The sequence below is a fragment of the Psammomys obesus genome, unplaced genomic scaffold, assembly GCF_907164565.1.
Source record: "Psammomys obesus unplaced genomic scaffold, mPsaObe1.curated_primary_1811, whole genome shotgun sequence".
Classification (NCBI taxonomy): Eukaryota; Metazoa; Chordata; class Mammalia; order Rodentia; family Muridae; genus Psammomys; species Psammomys obesus.
Window position 1 is genome coordinate 5,554,775 of NW_026585643.1, and position 20,509 is coordinate 5,575,283.

Sequence of the window (20,509 nt, forward strand, 5' to 3'; positions counted from 1 at the left end):
TGGCAGGACTGGCCAAGCTTGAGCACCTAAGACTAACCAATTATCTTACTTTATAGCTTCCTCATCCAATTCTAAATTGCCAAGACTGCAACTTCAAATTTCCCACAATTTTTCTTTTAAAAACCTAAAGCCTTTGTCTCCCAGGCCACTCTTTGCTGACCGGCGGGGGTGACCCCATTGCACAATGGTTAAATTAAACCTCTTGCTTTTGCAATGAGTTGCGTGGTCTGTGAGAGTTTCTGGGAAGGGCGCGATCTTAAACTCCTGAGTTGTGAGACCTCAGGTCTTACACAGGAACTGTCGCAGCATCCAGACTAAGGGACGAGGTAGGCTGCATCTAGGTTTGCCAGCACTAATCTCTGCTGACTTACGCTGAAACCATGTGATTGATGGAAACAGCACTCGCTGTGTGCCTGTCGATGGTTCCCTCCCATCTAACACTTGGCACAAATTTCGACTGCTTCAGTGCCAGGCATTCTTTTAGGAATGTTATCAGTAGTCATCCTAGAATTAGCCAGTCCTTAGGTTCATGCAAAAGGCAATCACATATAAAACAAAACTTTTAGGCCATGGTAGCAGATACCTTTAACCTCAACACTTGGGAGGCAGAGGTAGGCAGATGTCTGTGAGTTTGAAGGTAGCCTGGTCTGCATAGAAAGCTGCAGGCCAGCCAGGGCCATATAGAGAGGATCCAAAAAAAGACTTGTGTCCACGGAGGGGAGGGAACACTGGGTTCTCAGAGCATGAGTAACACAGGAAGTGGCAAGGTGGGGTGGGGTCAAAGACTGGGGGGAGGGGATGTAGGAAGGAGGCAAGAAAGTGACTTTTGTATCCATTGCTTTTTAACGTTTTTCCAAGCATCAGACAAGTTTCACTTCTAAAAAACTGAATCTCTCGTAATTGAAGAGAAGTATCCCCACTGATATATATATATATATATATATGTAATTTTGCAAAATAGATATGAATATGTATATATCTCCTTTGTAGAATTAAAAGACTTTGAAAGTACCATAACTCCATTTCTTCCAGACTACCAAACCTCACAATCCAGCAAACAGCAAAAAAGACCACCAGTCTGATTCACCTGCTAAATATGCTACCTGGGGGCGTTTCCCAATGTGTCAGATGAAAGGCGAGCCTTGTGGTTTTTCACTCTGTTGGTTCCTGGAAGGTCATGGGTACACTTTAGGTGTGGAGGAAGAAGTTGGAGCATGACAGTGTGGATAGCAGCCATCTCATGGCATTCCATCATACAGAGTGCTTTTAATTCATTGGGAGACAGAGACAGAGAGACAGAGAGAGACAAAGACAGAGACAGACAGAGACAGAGGGTGAGCGAGAGAGCATATGGTTCATATCTTGGAAGCAGGCTGATTTCTATATCATTCCCAACAGGATTAGCTGTGAATATGATCACTTTCCAGTGGAAATGCCTTTAAGCAACATTGAGGCTGCATGGAAGGAAAAAGCACAGATAACCGATAGCAGAGAACAGCATCTATGGAGGCATATTTTCATTAAGTAAAGGTATCTCTCAGAACAGTATGGCTTGCATTTTCAACTTGGTCCTTAATGGCTCCACCTAGGAAAAGGTCCTTCTATAGTCAAGGCGGCCTCTTTCCTCATCTGCAGCTCGGCAGGAGCCTGTGGCACAGCCCAGTCTGCAGTCTTCGGCACTGAGGATCTTCCATTTCTGAGGTTGTAAAAATGTGTTCCAGGTTGTAAGGAGGCAAACATGACTTAACCTGAGAGTAATGCTTTAAAACAAATTTCATACCATCTGCCATGTCATTTTTTTTAAGCAATCCCGTCTGTTTCCACAGAACTTAAACACAGCTTTGTTTTTAAAGGCTAAATTTCACAGGTCTTTGCTTTAGCACTACAGGATATTCCCCTCTGGCAATAAAAGGCTTCTATGATGAAAAAATATGTTCCCAAGGGTGGTAGCATTTCTTCCCCGTGGACTTATTTTCAGAATGTTCCACAGTCATAAAGAAAATCCTTCAGTAAGGTGTCATCTTAGTTCCCACGATGCTCTTTTGCAAGAAATCTAATAGAGAGACTTTAATTAAGAATAGACCAAATGTGACAGTGTACAAATGGCTACTGGGGAGAGAAAGGGGCTACATTCATCCTGGCAGTATATCAGTGGAGGATAATTCATTATCACACAGTTCTGAGGTTGACTGGAAGTTGCTAAGAAGCTCTAACAATATGAGCTTCCCAGCCATCTGATTTTTATTACAGCGGCACCGCTAGGTATTCGAAGAAACACAAACACTGAAAAAGATATGTCTCCACTTTCAGTGCACAGATATTGCTCAGCATCCTTGAGGGAATGAGTTTCAGGACCCCCACCCTTACCTCGGACTAAAACTCATCGGTGTGCACGTCCTTCGTGTAAAAGCGGCACAGCGTCTGCAAAGAACCTGTGCTCTTCTGTGTTTACATGCTCTGCAGATGGCAGTGACACTCTGCACAGTGCACGTGCTGAGGGAACTATCGTGCTGCACTACTGTTTGCTGAACAGTGACAACAGAAACGGCTCTACATGCTCAGTACAGATACAACCTTTTTCTGCCCATTTTTTCCTACCTCGTTGAATGCATGGATAGGGAAACCCATGCATACAGCTATGAAGGCCCAACTGCTAATCAAACTGTAGAAAAAATGTTGCACTAAAGGTAAATACATTACTTAGCTGACACTAATCTTTTAGTGGCTATGATAGAAACCAGGAAAAAAACCTAAAAAAAGGAAAAGAAGTAAATAGCCAGGTGTGGTATTGCACACCTGTAATCCCAGCACTCAGGGAGGCAGAGACAGGCAGATCTCTGTGAGTTTGAGGCCAGCTTGGTCTATAAAGTAAGTCCAGGACAGTCAAGGCTACACAGAGTAACCCTGTTTCAGGGGGGGAAAAGTCAGAAAAAAACCAAGTAAATAAAGTGGCCAAGGAAAGGATCTTTCAGATCAATTATATTTAAGAAGTGGACCATGAAGGAGGATAGTCCAAAGAACCCCAGGCAATTAACAGTCAGAGGACACAGGAAAGAATCACATCTTAGAAGCAAGTGCTGCGGGGGCGAGCAGAAAGTGAGGAGACCAGGGTGGGAGGAGAGCAAGCACTGTGGAGGTGAAGGGGATCCTTGAAGTCATGGGACAACATCCTACAGGAAGGGAACCAAGGTCTGCATAAAAAGCAACGTTAGGCCTAAAATAACAGTTCTTCTAAAGGAACACTTCATTAAAGCCAGGCCTCCAGACCCAGGGACAAATCTATGGCCAGACCACAGTACAGTGTTGTTTTTTAAAGAGCAGTGGAATCATTTCCCAAAGAGGCTTCTTGCCAAGAAACTGAGAAAAAGTAAATTGATATAAATAAAAATTATTCATACAATCCTCTACCTAAGGGACATCCTGTAAAATATTTACTTAGATGATTTAAATTATATATATAAACATATATTGTGATATATTATAATTTGTCACAATGTGGAAAATGAGTGAACAACTAATAGACTTTGGTCTCTATTAAGGAAAGGGGTAGAGGTCAGGAATGAAGTAATAACAAAATTGCAAAATAAAGAAATTATTAACTGAAGATGATAATCAATATTTACTTGTTTCTCGGTAGAGGATGTGGTCCTAGTGTGGGGGAGCTTAACCCTGTTGCTGCCCTGCCTGCTGCTTCAGAGGTTACAGGAAAGACACAAGGCCGCATTAAGGGACTAGGGGTAAAAGGCTTGAGGTGCAAAGCAAGGTCTGGTTTCAGTCCTCAGCACACACACACAAAGCTGGATGCCTATGGAGAATCCTAGTCCTGGGGAGGCAGAGTTAAGAGGACATGTGAGGGCAAGCTGAGCCCAATGGCTCTCAACCTTCCTAAGGCTGAGAGCCTTTACTACAGTTCTTCATGTTGTCGTGACCCCCAACCACAAAACCATTTCATTGCTACTTCACAACTGCAATTTTACTACTGTTACAGATCATCATGTAAATATCTGATATGCAGGATCCCTGATGTGGGACCCCCTGTGAGGGTCAAGGCCCACAGGCTGAGAACCATCGGTAGCTGGAACCAACCAGTGAAGAGGCCCTGTCAAAAAGCAGGGTGGAAAGCTATTGAGGAAGACGCGCAATGCCAAACTCTGGCCTTCATCCGCACGGCATGAGCACCTCCCACCTTCACTCACACAGTCCCACCACACCAAGGCAAAGAATCCCCTAGAAGGCGGGCCCCCAGGACAGAGTTTCCACATGAACTGCACTTACATCTAGTTCAATCTGTACACTTGATTCAAAGGGACTTCTCTCAGCCAGTGTGAGAAATTTTGCATAAACGCTTGGATAAGCCTTTAAGATAAAGTCCTTGAGAGGAAAGAGCTGTGGTGATTGTGATCTGACAGGTCAGGTGGGTAGTTTCATAGGAGCTTCACACCATTTTACTTTTATACTGGGAAAGTAGGTTCAAATTAGCTACAGTCCACTTTATAATGTAACTGCTGTGCTGTCTGGCTAACCTGTGCTACCTTTGGTGAGCAAGGTCTTTTACCCACCTTTTAAATGCTATCAGCAAATTCTTGGGAGCCCTGGGTCTTGGCCTTTTTCTGTCTCTTTGACCACAATTTGAGATGTCTGTTAGAGATTGAACCCAGAGCTTCATGCATGACAGGCCCAAGTTTTACCATTAAGTCATGTCTCAACCTTCTTGACCAAATCTTTGTATATATATTTTAATTATCCTACTGTGTTAGATGAGGCCATATCCATGCAAATGTTTAATAATGCATTTTGAGCCGGTAGGAATGTGAGTTAGTCTAGCCCTTATGGAAATCAGCATGGCGGTACCCAGTCCTGGAAATCAGCATGGCGGTACCCAGTCCTGGTGGCCAGTGCCATTTACCTTCGTGACCTTCAATACAACTCCAGTGGTGGCAATTTCTATGTCAAGATTTTGAAACTCTGTTCTGAATATTATCCGTTGCATAAGCAGCCAAATGAAGCATTCCAAAGCAGCTCACTATGGGTCTGTTTGAAAATCAAACAGGCAAACAAAGCTGGGCAGTCTTAATGGATAAAGCGGAACATCCTAAGAAGAGTTATGAGAAAGGTAAAGTGCTCAGGCGGGTGTGAAGGGAGCTCCTCTCCTAGGGAGCTGCCTGCTGAAGGTATCCCACGCCTTTGTCCTCCTCCTGTAGGAACTGATCATTAACAGTTGACTGAGAAGAGACATTTCCCCTCACAACATAATTTAATGGAAACTTTTATCAGAGTGCCGCTCATGCAAAGATCATACATATGCGTCTCTGGTGAGTTTTCATGGACTTAACATGCAGATCAAAATCTCCAGGAGCCCAGAGTAGCTCCTCGTGCCTTTCCTGTTCTGTATCACCCCCTGCCATCAGCAGCCTCACCACACTCTTGACTAACACGACATGTTAGTTTTGCATGTGTGGAGGCTTTCTGCAGACAGGCGCAGGACACTGATGTCTGTGGAGACCCCTCAGACGTTGTGGATGGCTGTGTATAAGTAAGGAAGTGTGTTCCGAGGCTGCTGCTTGGTCAGCTGTTGTCAGTGTGGTCAGGCTGGTCCTCCTTTCACTGTAAACCTGTATAATGAATAACCTGTAATACCACAGAATAATCAACAGCCAGGGCTGGCAGCCCCCTCACGCTTTGCTCACTATTTTCCACAGGGTAGCAGGTCTCTGATGGTCCCCCTCAGAGGCCTAGAGCCTTGGATGTTTTCCTGTGTCCCCCCAGACAACTTTTTATGGCATTGAGAGGCCCAGAACTGTCATTAGAAGAGGATTTCTGTGGACTGGCCTGGAAGACCCTCTGCCCTGTCAGGCTGAGGCCTGTCAGGCTGAGCCTGCTTAGCTCACTGTCAGTGTCTAGCATCTTCTCAGAGTCGGGAGCAGCTATGGTGCACACCTGAGTCTGGATTCAGTGAGCTTTTGACAAAGCAAAGACTGGCTCACAGCTGTGACTCAAAAGAGTACAGCTGACTGGGGGTGCGGGTGACCGGCCATTCAGCAGTTTGTAGACAGCCGAGACATACAACCCTCTTCCAGTTAGACAGACACTGTACATATGCCATGTGCCACCGTTCCCACACGGAGAATCTCCCGGATAGAAGGTAACTCATGTGTGACCTAATGCCAGCAGCAGACGCTTTGTCCTACCACTACTGCCAGCACGCTCTAACTCTTCTTTCGGGTTGTGTGTGTGGGAAGCCGGTTATGCAAGAGGTGATGTGAAAAACCTACTGCTATTACCACTAGTGACAGATACATAAGAATATACACCTTACCTAAGACTTGTCAGACAGTTGCCCAACAATTTCAGAGCTAGTGACTGCACTATTCCTGGGGGAAAGAACCCGTTCTCTGACCGAGTACACGGAGCTGGTGAGTGTGGGCAGTGGAGAGGGCAGCATTCAGACCAGGAGGCTCTGGCTCAGACAGTGGCCCCCCTGGCTTCCCTTTGGTAGCTTTTCCTCCATTCCTTCAGTGGAAGTTTAAACTGGGAGTCCTCCTTGGTCTTCTTTGAAAAGTCCCTGCCTGCCTCAGGAATCTTGCTTATTAGGAGTTTATATTGGATTACCTAGGGCCAGTGGGAACTGTGTCGAGCTAGGTAAATAAACACATCATTAAGGCACAATGCATGAAAACACCCCCCTTGGCTGCGAAAAGGCCAATTTTAAATGGAGGTAAATGCCTTTGCTCCACAAATACCCAGCTCTGACCAAATTCCCCTCATCTCGGGCAGTGATTGTTTAATTCCAGGATAAACAAGACTATAGATTTAATAGGAAGAAAATGTCATAATCAGGAACAGCGGGCTGCAGAGATTTCCCTGGCTCAGGACTGATTCTATTCAAGCTGTGCTCACTCCCATCCCTGTGCTGGGGAGGGGAGACCACATTCCTCACAGTAACAGCCTCCATGACCACCTCTGAAGGAGTGTGTCAGTCACCTCATGTGGAAGTGAAGGAGGAAAGAGTGACTGGGCCCGACAGAGGGGCAGAAGGTGAAAGAGGCATATCAAGAAAGGAGACAGAGCCATAGATTAGAGGAAAAGCCCTGTACAGCAATGAGTGGCTGTATTCCCAACACTGGGGACACTCAAACTGGAAGCTCCTTGAATCTCACTGACAGCCTAGCTGAACCGGGGAACACCAGGTTTGGTGAAATGCCACGTCTCAGAATAAGAGATGGAAAACAATTAAGACACTCAACTTTGATCCTTGGACTCTGTGCATATGAACCTATAGACACAAGGCAAACACACACACACACACACACACACACACACACACACACACTTCTGAGAGGGCAAAATAAGATTCCTCTGCCACCACTCTGATGGAGAAAGACACAGAGGTGGACCCAGTTTCTGCTCGTTCTGGCTACTGAAGGCCACCAGGCCTCCAAAGATTAGACATTTGTGTAAGGCAAGAGAGAAAGGTCTCTGTGCTTTCACTAACCATTCTCCCAGGATAACCTCACAGGAGACCATCATTGAGGGTATGTGGGTGGATGCTCCAGAAGAACCCTGTTTCCCATCCTTCGGACCCGGGATCTCCCTTTCCCTGTGGGGAGAGGCCTGCCCACACTGATACTCATAAAATCAATATTCCATAATGAAATGATGCAGTTGGCGCTGGAGCATGGGAAAGGCAAGGAAAATGGAGGAGGGGGTGTCCATATTTGTAGCGGCTCAAACAAGAGGTATGGCTGGGGATGGCTACCTGCTGTTAGGGACCTGAAACCTGCCAGAAGGCAAATCCCAACTTCCTCCCATGTTTCACGATCTTGAGCAGAGACACCTTAACCTCTGCAAGGCCTCTGTTTCTTATATGGAGTAGAAATTATGGTACAGATTAAATATATGAAGTACGCAGGAAACTGTGCAACCTCTGGCTAGCCACCATTGAGGCCATCATCCTCACCATTCTGACCCCCTCCCAGGAACAAAGGAATTCCAGACAACTTAAAAGACCCCGTTGACTCTCTTCATTTGCCACTCCATCAGTGTGTGGAAACAAAAGATCTATAGCTAATGAAGTTGGGAAAAAGGCAAGTCTTTAGAGTAAACAGTATTTGCTGAACCACGGAAAGTGTCAGGATAGCAAGAACTATTTTTTAAGGTTTAAGCAAGTGTCTTTTCTCAGGATGCTACATGGGGTTTAATAGATAATAGGTGGTGATGATCAGTGAGCCGTCAAAACAGTGAATGTGAGCTGTGCGAACCAAACATATGAATGCCACCGTCTCGTGGCCCCTGGGTTTGCTCTTCACTGACAGAACCCAGTGCTCTCAGCCTAGTTTCTCCCAAATTGGTGCCTGGGAGTGTGGCGATGAACAGGTTGTCTGTCTAGAAATGGTGCCAGGTCAGGGATGACAAAGCACTATCTCATGTTCATTAACCCAGGAAACTGGGTCTGTGGTGACTTTTTTTTTTAACTCCCAGAGGAAAGGGCAGTCATGGAAGCTTAATCTCCAAATAATGAAGATTTTATCTGCACTAGGGCAGCTTCTCTGGTTCCGCCCGGCTCAGTAAGCGACTCTGCATTTAAAGCCCCTAATGCGATAATGACAATACCATCCCTGCCATCATTATCCCAGGGTGGCAGCATCCTCTGCAGAGACCCAGTCAGGCTTCCCGTCCCCTGGCTCTTCATCTTGCCTGCGCCCTGCAGGACACACAGCTCTGCCGCTGCCAGCGTTTATTTACACACATTCCTGATGCAAATTGAATTAATGAGTATAATTTGACTCAGCCTATGTCCTTCCCAGCTCTCTCTGCTCCTCCAACCCTCCTGCTCTGTCTTTCACACCTTCTTCCCTGGTGGCCTTCCTGATGTGGGCTCAGGCAGGCTGTGCTGCTGAAAAGTGGTATGTGTGAGTTCCATAGAACCTACGCACATCCTTTGGTTTATTTAGGTCAGTTTAGGTGACTTAAAGGTCCTAATAGAATGCAAATGCTACATAAATACGTGTTGTGCTGTATTGCTTAGGGTAGAATGACAGGGGAAAGCAGTCGGGAGTTCTCTACAGATGGAATACTTTTTGTTTTTTTCTTCCTCCAACTATTTCCAATCTGCAGTGTGTGAATGCCTGGATGAGGAACCAAGGGTCTAGCAGACCAAAGAAACATGAACAGCATCTTCCCCCTCTCTAAAGGGGATGTGTTTAGCCTCATCTACCTTTATTGACTGCTTATGGAACAGAGAAATCTCAAACCACAAGTCCCAACAACTCCTAAACACAGATTCCAAAGCTGTGGAGCTAAAGGAAGCGTGGAACGAGAAGGCTGGGACCCTTAACTTTTACACAGAGAGCTAAAGCAACCCCACATGAGAACTTCAGTGTGGATGTGGTTAGATGCAGGAGGTCTGTTTATTGCCCTGGGCAGACCAACGAGGAATTTCCTGTGTGCTATGCCAAGTTCAGGGCTCAAGTAACTGTCTGAAGTCTGTGTGATGGAGCCAGGGTTGTCCTGTGTATTGACACATTGTATACCTCTGCTACTTGTTCCTGGCAGACACCCTTCCTTCCACATTCTACCAAGTGTAGAAAGAGATTAGAAAGGGGAAGGGGAAAACATTCCTTCTAAAATAACCAAAAAAGTGAATTAAAAGTCAGTGTGTTGGACTTTTCCTCTCCCATAACACAGACACACGTAGTACCTCCAGCAATAAAATTCCTAACCTTGGACCCAAGACTGTTTGCCTAGGTCCACATAGATCCAGCCATTGGCTGCTTTAGCAGAAACAACACTCGTGTTGAATTTTGCCCAGAAAAGTAGATTTGGGGATTTTTTTTTTTTTTGAGGAAAGATTGAATTTATCATAAAACATATTCATCGAGGTCCCAGTAAAGCAAACCACCTTTTTACCCAAACCACAAAGGCTGCAGATTCCTTTGGGGGAAATCGGGAAAGCTGGCCGCTTCTGTTGGAAAGATTAAGTTCTGCTGACTGTTTCGGGGCAGGAAAAGATAGGAGATCACTTCGTCCTGAACGGAAACAGAGAGGGTACCGCATGAGCTCCATTTCCTTACTGCGGATTCTTAATGTAGGTTTACAGGAGCGGACCCAAACATGTTCTAGAAAGAACCGGAACCATGCAGCCAAACCCAAATCCTTCTGAAACCTTCCAGCACCCCCAGAAAGGCCTTCCCTGCAAGGATGATGGATTAGGAACGGCTTTGCTTAACACTAGTATTTATTTGCTCAAATCAAAAATGCCACTATTTCCATCAATATGATGAAAAGGTGTCGGACACACACTTCTCCCCCATTTCCTTTTTGCTTGCTCCTGATCTGATAGCATCTTCAGGGAAAGGTGCACTTTTTAATATGATGGAATGGATATTTGGCCAGTTTATGAAAAAGAGAGGTTGCCAAGAGGCAGCCCTGTAGATCAGCTGCTGGATTTTCTTGCAGCAAAAATAAAAATTATTTCTCAAATTACTTTAGACACCGACAAGTTACGAGTTGTTACACATGTACATAAGTTTGACTTTCAGATTATCTGGCTGTCTGCATCCCTCTGCCCCATGGGCAATCCTCAGCCAGGTCCCACAGGCCTGGGTGCACTCTCTCTCTCTCTCTCTCTCTCTCTCTCTCTGGAAGCTACCTCTTCAGTATCACTTCCTTGTTGATTTTGATATAGCGTTTCACTCTGCAGTCCAGGCTGGCCTGTGATTTCTCACTCTCTTGCCTCAGTTTCCTGAGATCTGAGATTATAACTGTGTATTTCCACAGCTGACTCCCTCTAGCGCTCTCCACCTGCTCCCCATTTAGCCTTTTCATATATTATTTGGGCCGCAGCATATCCTGTGTTTCCTCTTTCTACTTCTTAGCTCAACGGCGTTTTGGTGGGGTTGGTGATTGCGATCGCTAACGCAGTTCAGCAGGTTTAGAAGCCCCCAGTCAGAGCAGCTGGGCATCTGGTTTCTCCCTTAGTGATGCCTACTTGGTGCCACCACGATGAACAATTTCTCATTGAGAGAAATGCCAGCATGAGCTTCAGAGTTTCTGCTTTTGTGCAAACAAGCCACACAGAATACAGCATCCCAAGTCCAAGCTCAGGCCCACGGTCCTTGGGGTCAAACGCAAACTCTCCTGCTCCTTTCCACTCCCCGTGGGCACAATGTACAGTGGAAAGTGCGCTGCTGTGCATGCTCTAACAAAAGGCGCCACAGGCTGCTCCCACGAGGGGGAAAAGGGAAGAGGAGAAAGGCAGCTGAGGGCTTTAAGCAACGATGATGGGAAGAGGATAATGCTGAGCAGAGAGGAACATGAGGAGAAGAAGGAATTTTCAGAGTCTGCCGGACCAGGAAGCCATTTGCATGCATGGGTGACATGAAATGACCCAAAGTTATTTCGCTTTACTCTATAGCATTAGTCACTAGTGAACACTTGATATAAACTATCAGACAAACCATCAGATTATCAGGAATGGCGATAGGAAAAGGGTTCCATGGCTTATCTCCTCCTCTGGGTCATCCTTAGCCTCACTGTCTCTGTGGGGGCCATCTGTAAGGTCCTATCCAAGAGACAGCAGTGACCCTCCTTTTGGCCAGTGAATGCAAGTGGTTAAACTGTTATTTTTTCTGAGACAACCTACTTAGCAAGTTGGTTGTTTTCCTTGGGCAACCTTGGAAGAGTGGCTGTTCGCACTTCGGGTCTCTCTACACACAGAGAGCTCTGTCAGGAAGTCATTAGAAAAGCACCGGGTTTCCCTTTGTCAGCAGTTGCCTTTCATAAGTAACGTCCTTAACGAGTCTGTAATGAGCAGAACGTCTTTCCTCCAGCAGCCCGGAGCCTCGGGGACTTAGAAAATGGCCCCAAACTCACGTGATAAGAATTTTGGAACAAACAGCTTGAAAAGGTTCTCTCCTAAGGCAAAGCTGGAACAGAGTGAAATTTTGACCTAAGACTGAAACTTCAGCTGCCGTGAAGGTCTCAAAGGACACTTGCTTTAAGGAGCAGCAGAGGGGGGAGGAGCAAGGGCACCAGGACAGGACTAGTGAGGACTAACTTTACAGACGGAAAATATAAGCAACACAGATGTATAGTCACAGCCCTGGAAAGCTGAGAGACACAAACCCATAACAATCAGCAAGCCATAGCTCCTATTCACATGTCTTGTCTCCTAGAAGTTTAAGACTCAAGAGTTTCAAGTTTTAGAAGCTCATTTTACGCTTTCAGGTTCGTGTGTGTGTGTGTGTGTGTGTGTGTGTGTGTGTGTGTGTGTGTGTTGTGTTTATCTTCTGTATATGGGTGCATATGCACGCAGAATGCACGGATCAAGTCTGGGTGTCTTCTCAATTACTCTCTCCCTCCTACTTTGAGGCATTACATCTCACCAAGCCTGGTGCTAACTGGTTCAGCTAGACTGCTTGGCCATGAGCTCCAGGGAGCCTCCTGTCTCTGTCCCCAGGGTTGGGAATATAGCTGCTCATTGTTGGACATTCTGTGTGCTCTGAGGACTGGACTCAAGTCCTCACATTCATACAGCAAGCACTTTTACCGACTGAGCTATCTCCCCGGCCCTAAATTGTCTTAGGATTTTAAAGACTAAAAAGTCCACATGCTAAGCATATGAACTCAAAGTATAACCTTTAAGAACAGTACTCCAAATTTAGGCAGTTACATAAGGGACAGGGGAATAAAGAGTAATTACTTCCCTTTAAAATATATGTGTGTGTGTGTGTGTGTGTGCGTGTGTGTGCATGTGTGCATTGAGAAAGTAGAATAAAATGGCATCTGGTAGGTGGTATTCTTACCAAGGCGACCAAAACCAGAGCTACATAAAATTAAATCACTTTCATGCTAAGAAAGAGAATGTTACTCTAATATAGGGTAGCTTTTTAAGTAATGATACATTCTTCAGAGGAAACTCTGTTATGTATAGTTGCTTTTTTGTTTGTTTGTTTTGGATTAAAAACGAAGCTGTTGCTGACAACAATGGCACATACTGGTCATCCTAGTACTTGGGATAAGAGGACTGTGAGCTGGGGGCCAGCCTGAACTACACAGCGAGGTCCTTTTCACAAAACCAAGGGCTGAGTAGGACACTTATGTAGCCTGGCTTCCATTATCAGCATTGTAAAAACAAACAAACAAACAAACAAACAAACAAACAAACAAACCCTAAATCAAAACCTTTTCGCAGCATTATTTCTTAGAATCAGGTTCATGTCAGAGGTTTAACATGTTATTTATGATCACTAAGTTTATGTCACACGGCAGTGTTATAATATCCTAATGTAACATTTGATTCTCTTTGAATAGTAGATTAAAAAAACCCATAGGACATGACTTTTTAAAAGAGACCCTTTTGAAAAATCTAGCAGTCAGAAAGATAGCTCACAAGAATGTCCATGCTCTTTTTTGCTCGTAGAGTTGCTTTTCCCACATTCATCATGAAAGGCAAAAATCCAGACTTACTCAGTTACAGGACATTTTTCACGGTCACTCTTTCTTTCCTTAACAGACCTGGTAAAGTTTCCCAACAAGCTAGTCATCTTGTCTCAGCTTCTCCTGTAGGTCTTTCCCTCCACCTGGCCTTCTCCATCACACACACTCCTGGGCCTCTGCCTCTGCCCTTCCCTACCCCTGCATCTTCCTATTAATTGGTATTCTCGACCACGGTTTTCACTGCTTTTCTTTCCCTTAACTAAGGTGCAGCATTAGGGACAGAATTCCAGATACTAGGTGTGCTCTTTTCTTGCCACACCAGTGAACTTGGCGCTGAGAAGCCTGCGTCCCCCTCGGCAGTGGCACCACTCTCAAGCTGTTCTGAGCTCCCTGGGCCTTCATCCTCCTAGGAGCAATTCCCCAGGAAGCTCTCACTTCACCCATGAAATCACTCCAGGATTTATTGGTGGCCAGATGCTACTAAAGCCTATGCCTGATATTTTCTCTGTCCAAACCTCTTCCCCAGTTCCACAGATATATACCTAAATTTATGACTTCAGTTACTTCAAGCCCTGGGGCAACACTGGAAATCTCACCTATTTGAATCCTGTTTGCTGAACTGGTCCATTGTTAGCTTTGCACTGATGTTCATACAAAAGCTTTGCATTGTTATCTATGTAAACCAGCCACAACCTGGCCATGGTTAAAAAAAATTTTTTTTTCTTTTCTTCTTTTTTTTCTTTTTCTTTCTTTCTTCTTCTTCCTCTTTTCCTAAGCCAGGATTTCTCTGTGTAGCCTTAGCTGTCCTGGACTCACTTTGTAGCCTGGATGACAGGTGTGTGCCACCAGGCATGGTGGTTAAATAGTATTTTATACCTCTATTCCAAGTCCTTTTTCTCATTTCTCATGGTTTCTTGCATAGGTCTTTGGCTTGGTGGCCTTTCTCAATAACCCTATTACCTTTGATAAGAGCAAACCTAAACACTCCCTTCATTCCTGGGACGGGGAACTGCTGCATTGATCACCTGCCACCGGACAGGGCCACCACCCTCGGAAGATGTTAGAGAAGTGGGCCTCTTTGTGCAATGTGAACAAGACTGTTACAAAAGCACATTTCCACGTGCTGTGTGAAAGGAAAAGTTCAAAATGTAAACCAGACTCTGAGCACAGGATGTGAGTGTCACAAACAAACAGAATCAGCATGCAACACACATTTTAATTTGCTGACAGATATTTAAAAAAATTAACATGGATGAATGACAAATGGAAGAAGATGGACAGCTCTTTATCATACCAATGCTGATACTTCTGAAGTTCTGGTGAGAAGCAGGTAGGATACAAGAATATATATATATATATATATATTCGAGAATATATATTCACTCAGTTCCTCCCTCCTCCACACCTGCCATCTGTCTTTGTGACTGTAATCTGTCTTTCACACCGGTGTTGAGATTCTGAGGGCAGATTCATTTCTGCTAACTGAACCATCCCTGGAGTCTGTGGTCCTCAGATTTCTGTTACTATAGCAGATTCCTAGATGATCAGTTTATGAATGTTATTTGGCTCATTGTTTTGTAGGTTTTGATCTGCGAGGCTGGCCACGTTGCTTTAAGCTTGCGGCAATGCAGCTTATCAGGAAGAGAGCACATGACAGAACAAAATCACCCTCTTCTTTGAGGAAACAAAAGGAAGCAGAATGGCTGGGTTCCCTTTATCCCTTCAAGAACACACTTCCAGTGACCTAAAGACCTCCGCTAGTGCCACAGGCTGGGAAACTGGGTATATGTTAGCATTTGAGGAACAGTCAGAATTCAGGCTCATGGCTGTATCCACACCATTTGGAAGAAAAGGTGGGTGGCTCTTGATGGACTTCTTGAGGGAGCAAATATCCCCTTGGAGCTTCTGAGCCAGTTACTACTGGCTAAGCACTGCCCTGTAGCCAGGGGAAGAAACAAGTCCCCAGGCGCTGTGCCTTGAAGAAGTCATATATGTGTGAAAACATCTTCAGAAAGGTGAAGGGGGTAGATGACCCTCTACCATACCAAGGACAGTAGCCTGGGGCTTGGACAATGCCTGCCTGGCAACCCGGGGCTCTAGGAAACGCCGCAGGACCGCCGCTGAGCAAGGTGGCCTGCATGTCTTCTCAGCTTACCATTGAGCACAAGTGACTGCAAACACAGTCAGTGTTTCCACATTTCACCCGGGCGCTCCCAGACCTGCGACCAAACGGGCAACATGATCCAGGGAGGCAACTTCTTGGGGAAGAAGGGCTACAAACCCCTTTGACTTGGTGAGACAGCAAAAGGACACTCCTCCACCATTCCTCCCTCCGTTTGCACTTAGCCCAGTGGGGTTTGCACTCTACTCCAAAGTGTGTCTGGAAAGCTCACAAGTAAGTCCATGCCCATATTTAGGATTAAAAAAAAAAAAAAGCCTGTTTCATGCCAGTAACTGGCTGGGGTCTGGTGTTTGGCACTGAAGTCAGAGTTAGCAGTTTGTAAGCTTTGAAGTGAGAGGGCTTTTTCCCTCTTTTATTAGCAATGAAATGAACTTTAAAGGGGGGAAAAGCTGGTGAGGAGTATTTTTCCATGGCAAGCCACGTAATGTCTTCAGTACAATCCCCTATTTAGAAAGCTGAACAGCCTCGAGGCGCCCACTGGGACTACCTGGTATATCTCACACAACTCCTGCCCATGAGAATTTGGTCAGATGTGGGTATTTTCAGCGCCCATCTCTTAGGCATCCAGCAGGAGTTAAAGTGTTACAGTGGAATATCTTAGAGCAGTTAGCTTTAAGTTGGGCCTCCGCACCTAGAGAGCTGACTCTCTCTCTCTGCATGTGTGTGTGTATGCACAATTATACGTACATATTACCTTGAGGGACTGTCATCTTAACAGGCAGCCTGGATGAGGCTAATGCAAGCAGTCAACAGCCCTTACTGAGACAAAAATCACTTCGAATTTTTAAAATTCTTTGGCCCCAAACCTTTGGGGTTTTAAATTGTACTATTTCTGTGCGAAAAGATTCAAAACTCATTTGTCCCTCCAGGAAAGGAGAACACGTGTGCTCTTGACTTCCCCTAGGCTATTTCCAGAGTGATTATCATGGCTGACCTTATTCTGACTTGGCTGATTAGGAAGTCACTGTGGGTCAAGAGATGTGCCTAGGGTGTTGGCCCTGACTAGGGCAGTGTCTCCTGTCTCCTGACTTCGGAGCAAAGGTGAAGTCACACGGCCCTGAAATCAGAAGTCCTGGGAATTGCCGGGAGAAAATGCAAGCACAGACTGCCCTGACTTTAGCTCAGTTTCCCTGCAAGCCCCACACCAGCAGGGAACCTTGTGGATGGAATCAAGATAAGGAAATTAGCTGTACATTCTACTTTAGAACATTTTAGCCACAATGGAGAAATTTCTATTGCATGGTTACGGTTCCCTGCAAAACCCATCCTCGTTGACTCTTCATAGCGCTGGGCTGTGCCCTTCACCATGATAGACGCAAGCCAAGCTCTTAATTTACTATAGATCTAAGTGTGCACCTAGAAAAAAAACTAAGACCTCTTAAGATCCTCGGAATGCTCTCTCTGGAAGAGTCCACAGGTAGCTTCTCTGATGTCACAAATGTTCACTGGGACTTCCTGGGCAGCTGCTGGACTTCCCATGCCACATCACAAGGTGCCGTGGGGAAGATGAAGCTGACAGTGGCAAAGAAGTCTTTCATTCTATAGCTCTTCCTTCCCTTTGCCCCCAAGGGAAGACCTGCCTTCAACTCTGTGAGAAAAACTCCAAATAGACTAGACTAGACAAAGAAATACTTAGTCACATTGGTGGGGAAAATCTCAGCAGAAACAATGTATCTTTTCAATGGCTGAAGACATTATGAATAGACAGCGTGCTTGCTGCAGCATCTGCCTCTGGCTCTTGAGGGGAGAAACGCCATTCGCTGTTAGATACTACTTTAATTCTTAGAGCTTCAAAAAATTGTCATTTGCCAAAACCCCACTGGGTAGTCAACTACAAAGAACAGTTTATGAAAACCACTAGAAGCCTCTTATTTATTTTTAGACAGAGTTTCTCTGTGTAGCTCTGGCTGTCCTGGAACTTGGTATGTAGACCATGCTGGCCTTAAACTCAGAGATCCACCAGCCTCTGCCTCTGGAGTGCTGGGATTAAAGCCATAAAACATTAACTACTAAAAGCACCTTTTCCCAGGACGCTCATTACTCTTAGCAGTGGATACGGCTTTGGCATGCTTGCAACAGTTCCCCCTGGGGACCCTTTGTCCTCAGAACAACCTGAACCCAGATGCTGTCTCTTTTTTGATGACACAGTTCCTCCTGTGACAGGAGAGATCCCTTCCGAGGCTCGATCTGGGAGGTCAGGCTAGTCCTATCCAGTCCTATCCTAGCTCTCTATCCAAGTGATTATTCAGAAATCATTATGCACTGTTTAATAAATCCTTGCCACTTCTCAGAGAATCTAGACGCTGAGTCAGGGGGCAGGTGAGAGGCTGCTCTTAGCCACGGCAACAAAGCCATGTACCCTTCCCTGTGTGGATCTCACCGCAGAAGACTACAGATGCTAAAGGGGTCTTTGATGAACACTGTATCATTCCCTTCACTTGATGCCAAGCAGAAACCTTAGTCTTACCTAGTTGTGTTGTTTCAAAATGACCCACTTACTTCCTGATGAAACCAACGGAAAGAAGGAAAATTTAAAGTTTTCACACAAAAGTGCGGTCTAATTTAATTACATAGGAGTTCTTGATCCTTTGTCGGTTTGTAACAGCTCACTGTCTTCAAGGATAGCCATGCAGCACTTAAATGAAGAGGACATCTGAGAAATGAACCCGACGGTGATCTTCCCATTCCCCATGGTGTATTTACACACACCAAGATGGCTGCGGTATGATGTCACTGGGCCATGTTATATCATGAGACCTTCCATAAACGTATGTTGTCGTTTGTTGACTGAACTGTTGTCATCCAGGATATGACACACATGACCTTCGGCCTCACTCAGGGGAGCTGAGAGCACCCTAATGACTCCACGGTGAACTCAGTTTCTCCATAGTTTGAAAGCCAGCCATGTTATGAGAATGAGAAAGAACTGGCAAAAAGCCCAGTTCTCTGCTTCAGAATTGTAGTTACCAAAGCGAGTGTACACAGAGCAGGGCTTGCTAGAGCAGTCAGAAAAAAGAAGCATTTACCAGGGAAGGGTTTTGTCTGCCAGTCAGGCGCCCACCAACTCCATCCTGCCAGCTGTGGCCTGCCTCTAGTTTAGACACTTGCATGCTGTTTGATTCCTTTCCCGACAGATATCACAGATGCGATGGGGTGGGGGCCGTGCCCTGCAAACCCACTCCTGCAGGGCAGGGCCGGGATGCTTGATCCTCACTCACACACAGGACCAGGCTGCTCAGGGGATCCGCTGGCTTATTTACCGGGTAAAAGGCAAGTGATAACAGCCCTCGGCTGTCTCATGAACAGACGCTCTTGGACATACACTTAGGCTTAGGTAGATCCAGGGCTTTGTTCATTTCTGTCGAGTGAGGCAGCAGCAGTGGTCAGGACTGCCATGCCTGATCTCGGTTAATCTCTTCCCTGCTTCTGTTCCCTGTGTTGTGAGCATCCTACTAACTCTCAGGAGGCTAGACCAGCACGGACACTTACTCTAAGGGAATGCCATCTAACAGGTGGCTAGTGTTACGGTCAATGACAGTCTCACAGATATTGAGACCTACAGTTGTACATGCTGGTTTGGAGCCAGAGAGATGCCAAGGCAGAGCCGAACGGTGGGTTTCTGGCTAGTTGGGAAGGAAACAGCATAGAGAATGGACCTAAAGTGGCAACAAAATGTTGCTTCATTTTACAAAGAGGGATGAGCCTAGCCAGTGAGGCCTCAGCAGCTCCTAAAGCCTAGGGCTAGGGTACCCCTGGGAGATCTAAGAGGCTTCTGGCCATGTGTGGGCCAGCATGGGCTTATGGTGGGCTCACACAGCCTCCCTTTGTGAAGTAAGGAGGTTGGTGCTTTAGGCCATACCTTCCTCCTTTTCTCTACACCTGATGTGATGGAATTCTATGACCTAATTGGTCATTGTTAATGGCTCAGTGTTAGACATAATAATAATGTAAATATAATAATAATAATAATAATGTTAAAAACATATCAGAAACAATTCAAACAAGCATAAGGTCTCTAATATCGCTTCTTTGGCTGGCTCGATCAGATGAACAAAGAGAGATTCTGGCACACCAATTATCTGGTTACTAGAGTTCTTCGGTTGCTATTTTACAAGTGCCCTGTTACCAATTAATCAGTTAATCACATAATTAACATTGAGCCTGTAATCAACACAAGCCTTGGCCATGACTACCTCAAAACCATGCCTGTTGTCCAAGGGCCACAAACAGCATTGCACACAATCAGCACATAACTAAGGAAACGTGGGCACGCTGTGTAAGTCAGAGGAGGACGTTGGGTGAGATTTTTTATAATATTCAAACTTCTCACACCATTTCTGTGGGCGAGACAACCTCTTCTAGAGGCATTAAGAGGCTCATCGACTGATAAATTTTTGCCACAAGCAGAGTACAAAAGCCTCAACTGAGGCTCAATACTGTCACAAGACACAGAAAGCTGCCTTCCTTGTATGTGCACAGCACAATGGCGATGGCGCAGGAGTCACCGTACTGACCTGCCCTTTCATGTCAGGAGCGATGGGGATGGTCGGCCAGATGGTTGAGTAGACACCAAAGAACACCAGCCAGATCAGCATGCTTCCCCACACGGCCAGGTGACTGAACTGCAGAAGAAACAGATGCTTAGGCAGGGCCCTCTGCTGGCCTTGAAGCGGGGTCCACTCCAGCCAATATGTTACACCCCTCCCCCTCCCACATCCAAGCCCTAGTTACTGGAGAACTCTGTCTTTCTGAGTTTCTTGTCTTGGAATTTTTAATGATAAATTCAAGTTGTTAGTGGCTTAACCTATCCTGAAGATGAAAGTGCTTGGGGCCCAACCTTCTTCTAAAATCCATGCCCCAACCATAACCCACCCATCCCTGGGGGGTTCT

General features: G+C 45.6%; 1 protein-coding gene across 3 annotated transcripts in view; it reads right to left on the reverse strand.

Moving 5' to 3' along the window:
• Positions 1 to 20,509, reverse strand: part of Atp8a2 (ATPase phospholipid transporting 8A2) — a 504,296-nt gene that overhangs the window by 110,285 nt on the left and 373,502 nt on the right. For all 3 annotated transcript variants that reach the window (XM_055617218.1, XM_055617234.1, XM_055617226.1), the window contains one exon: positions 20,134 to 20,241. In XM_055617218.1, the coding sequence (XP_055473193.1) occupies positions 20,134 to 20,241 (108 nt within the window). The remainder of the gene's footprint in view (positions 1 to 20,133; positions 20,242 to 20,509) is intronic.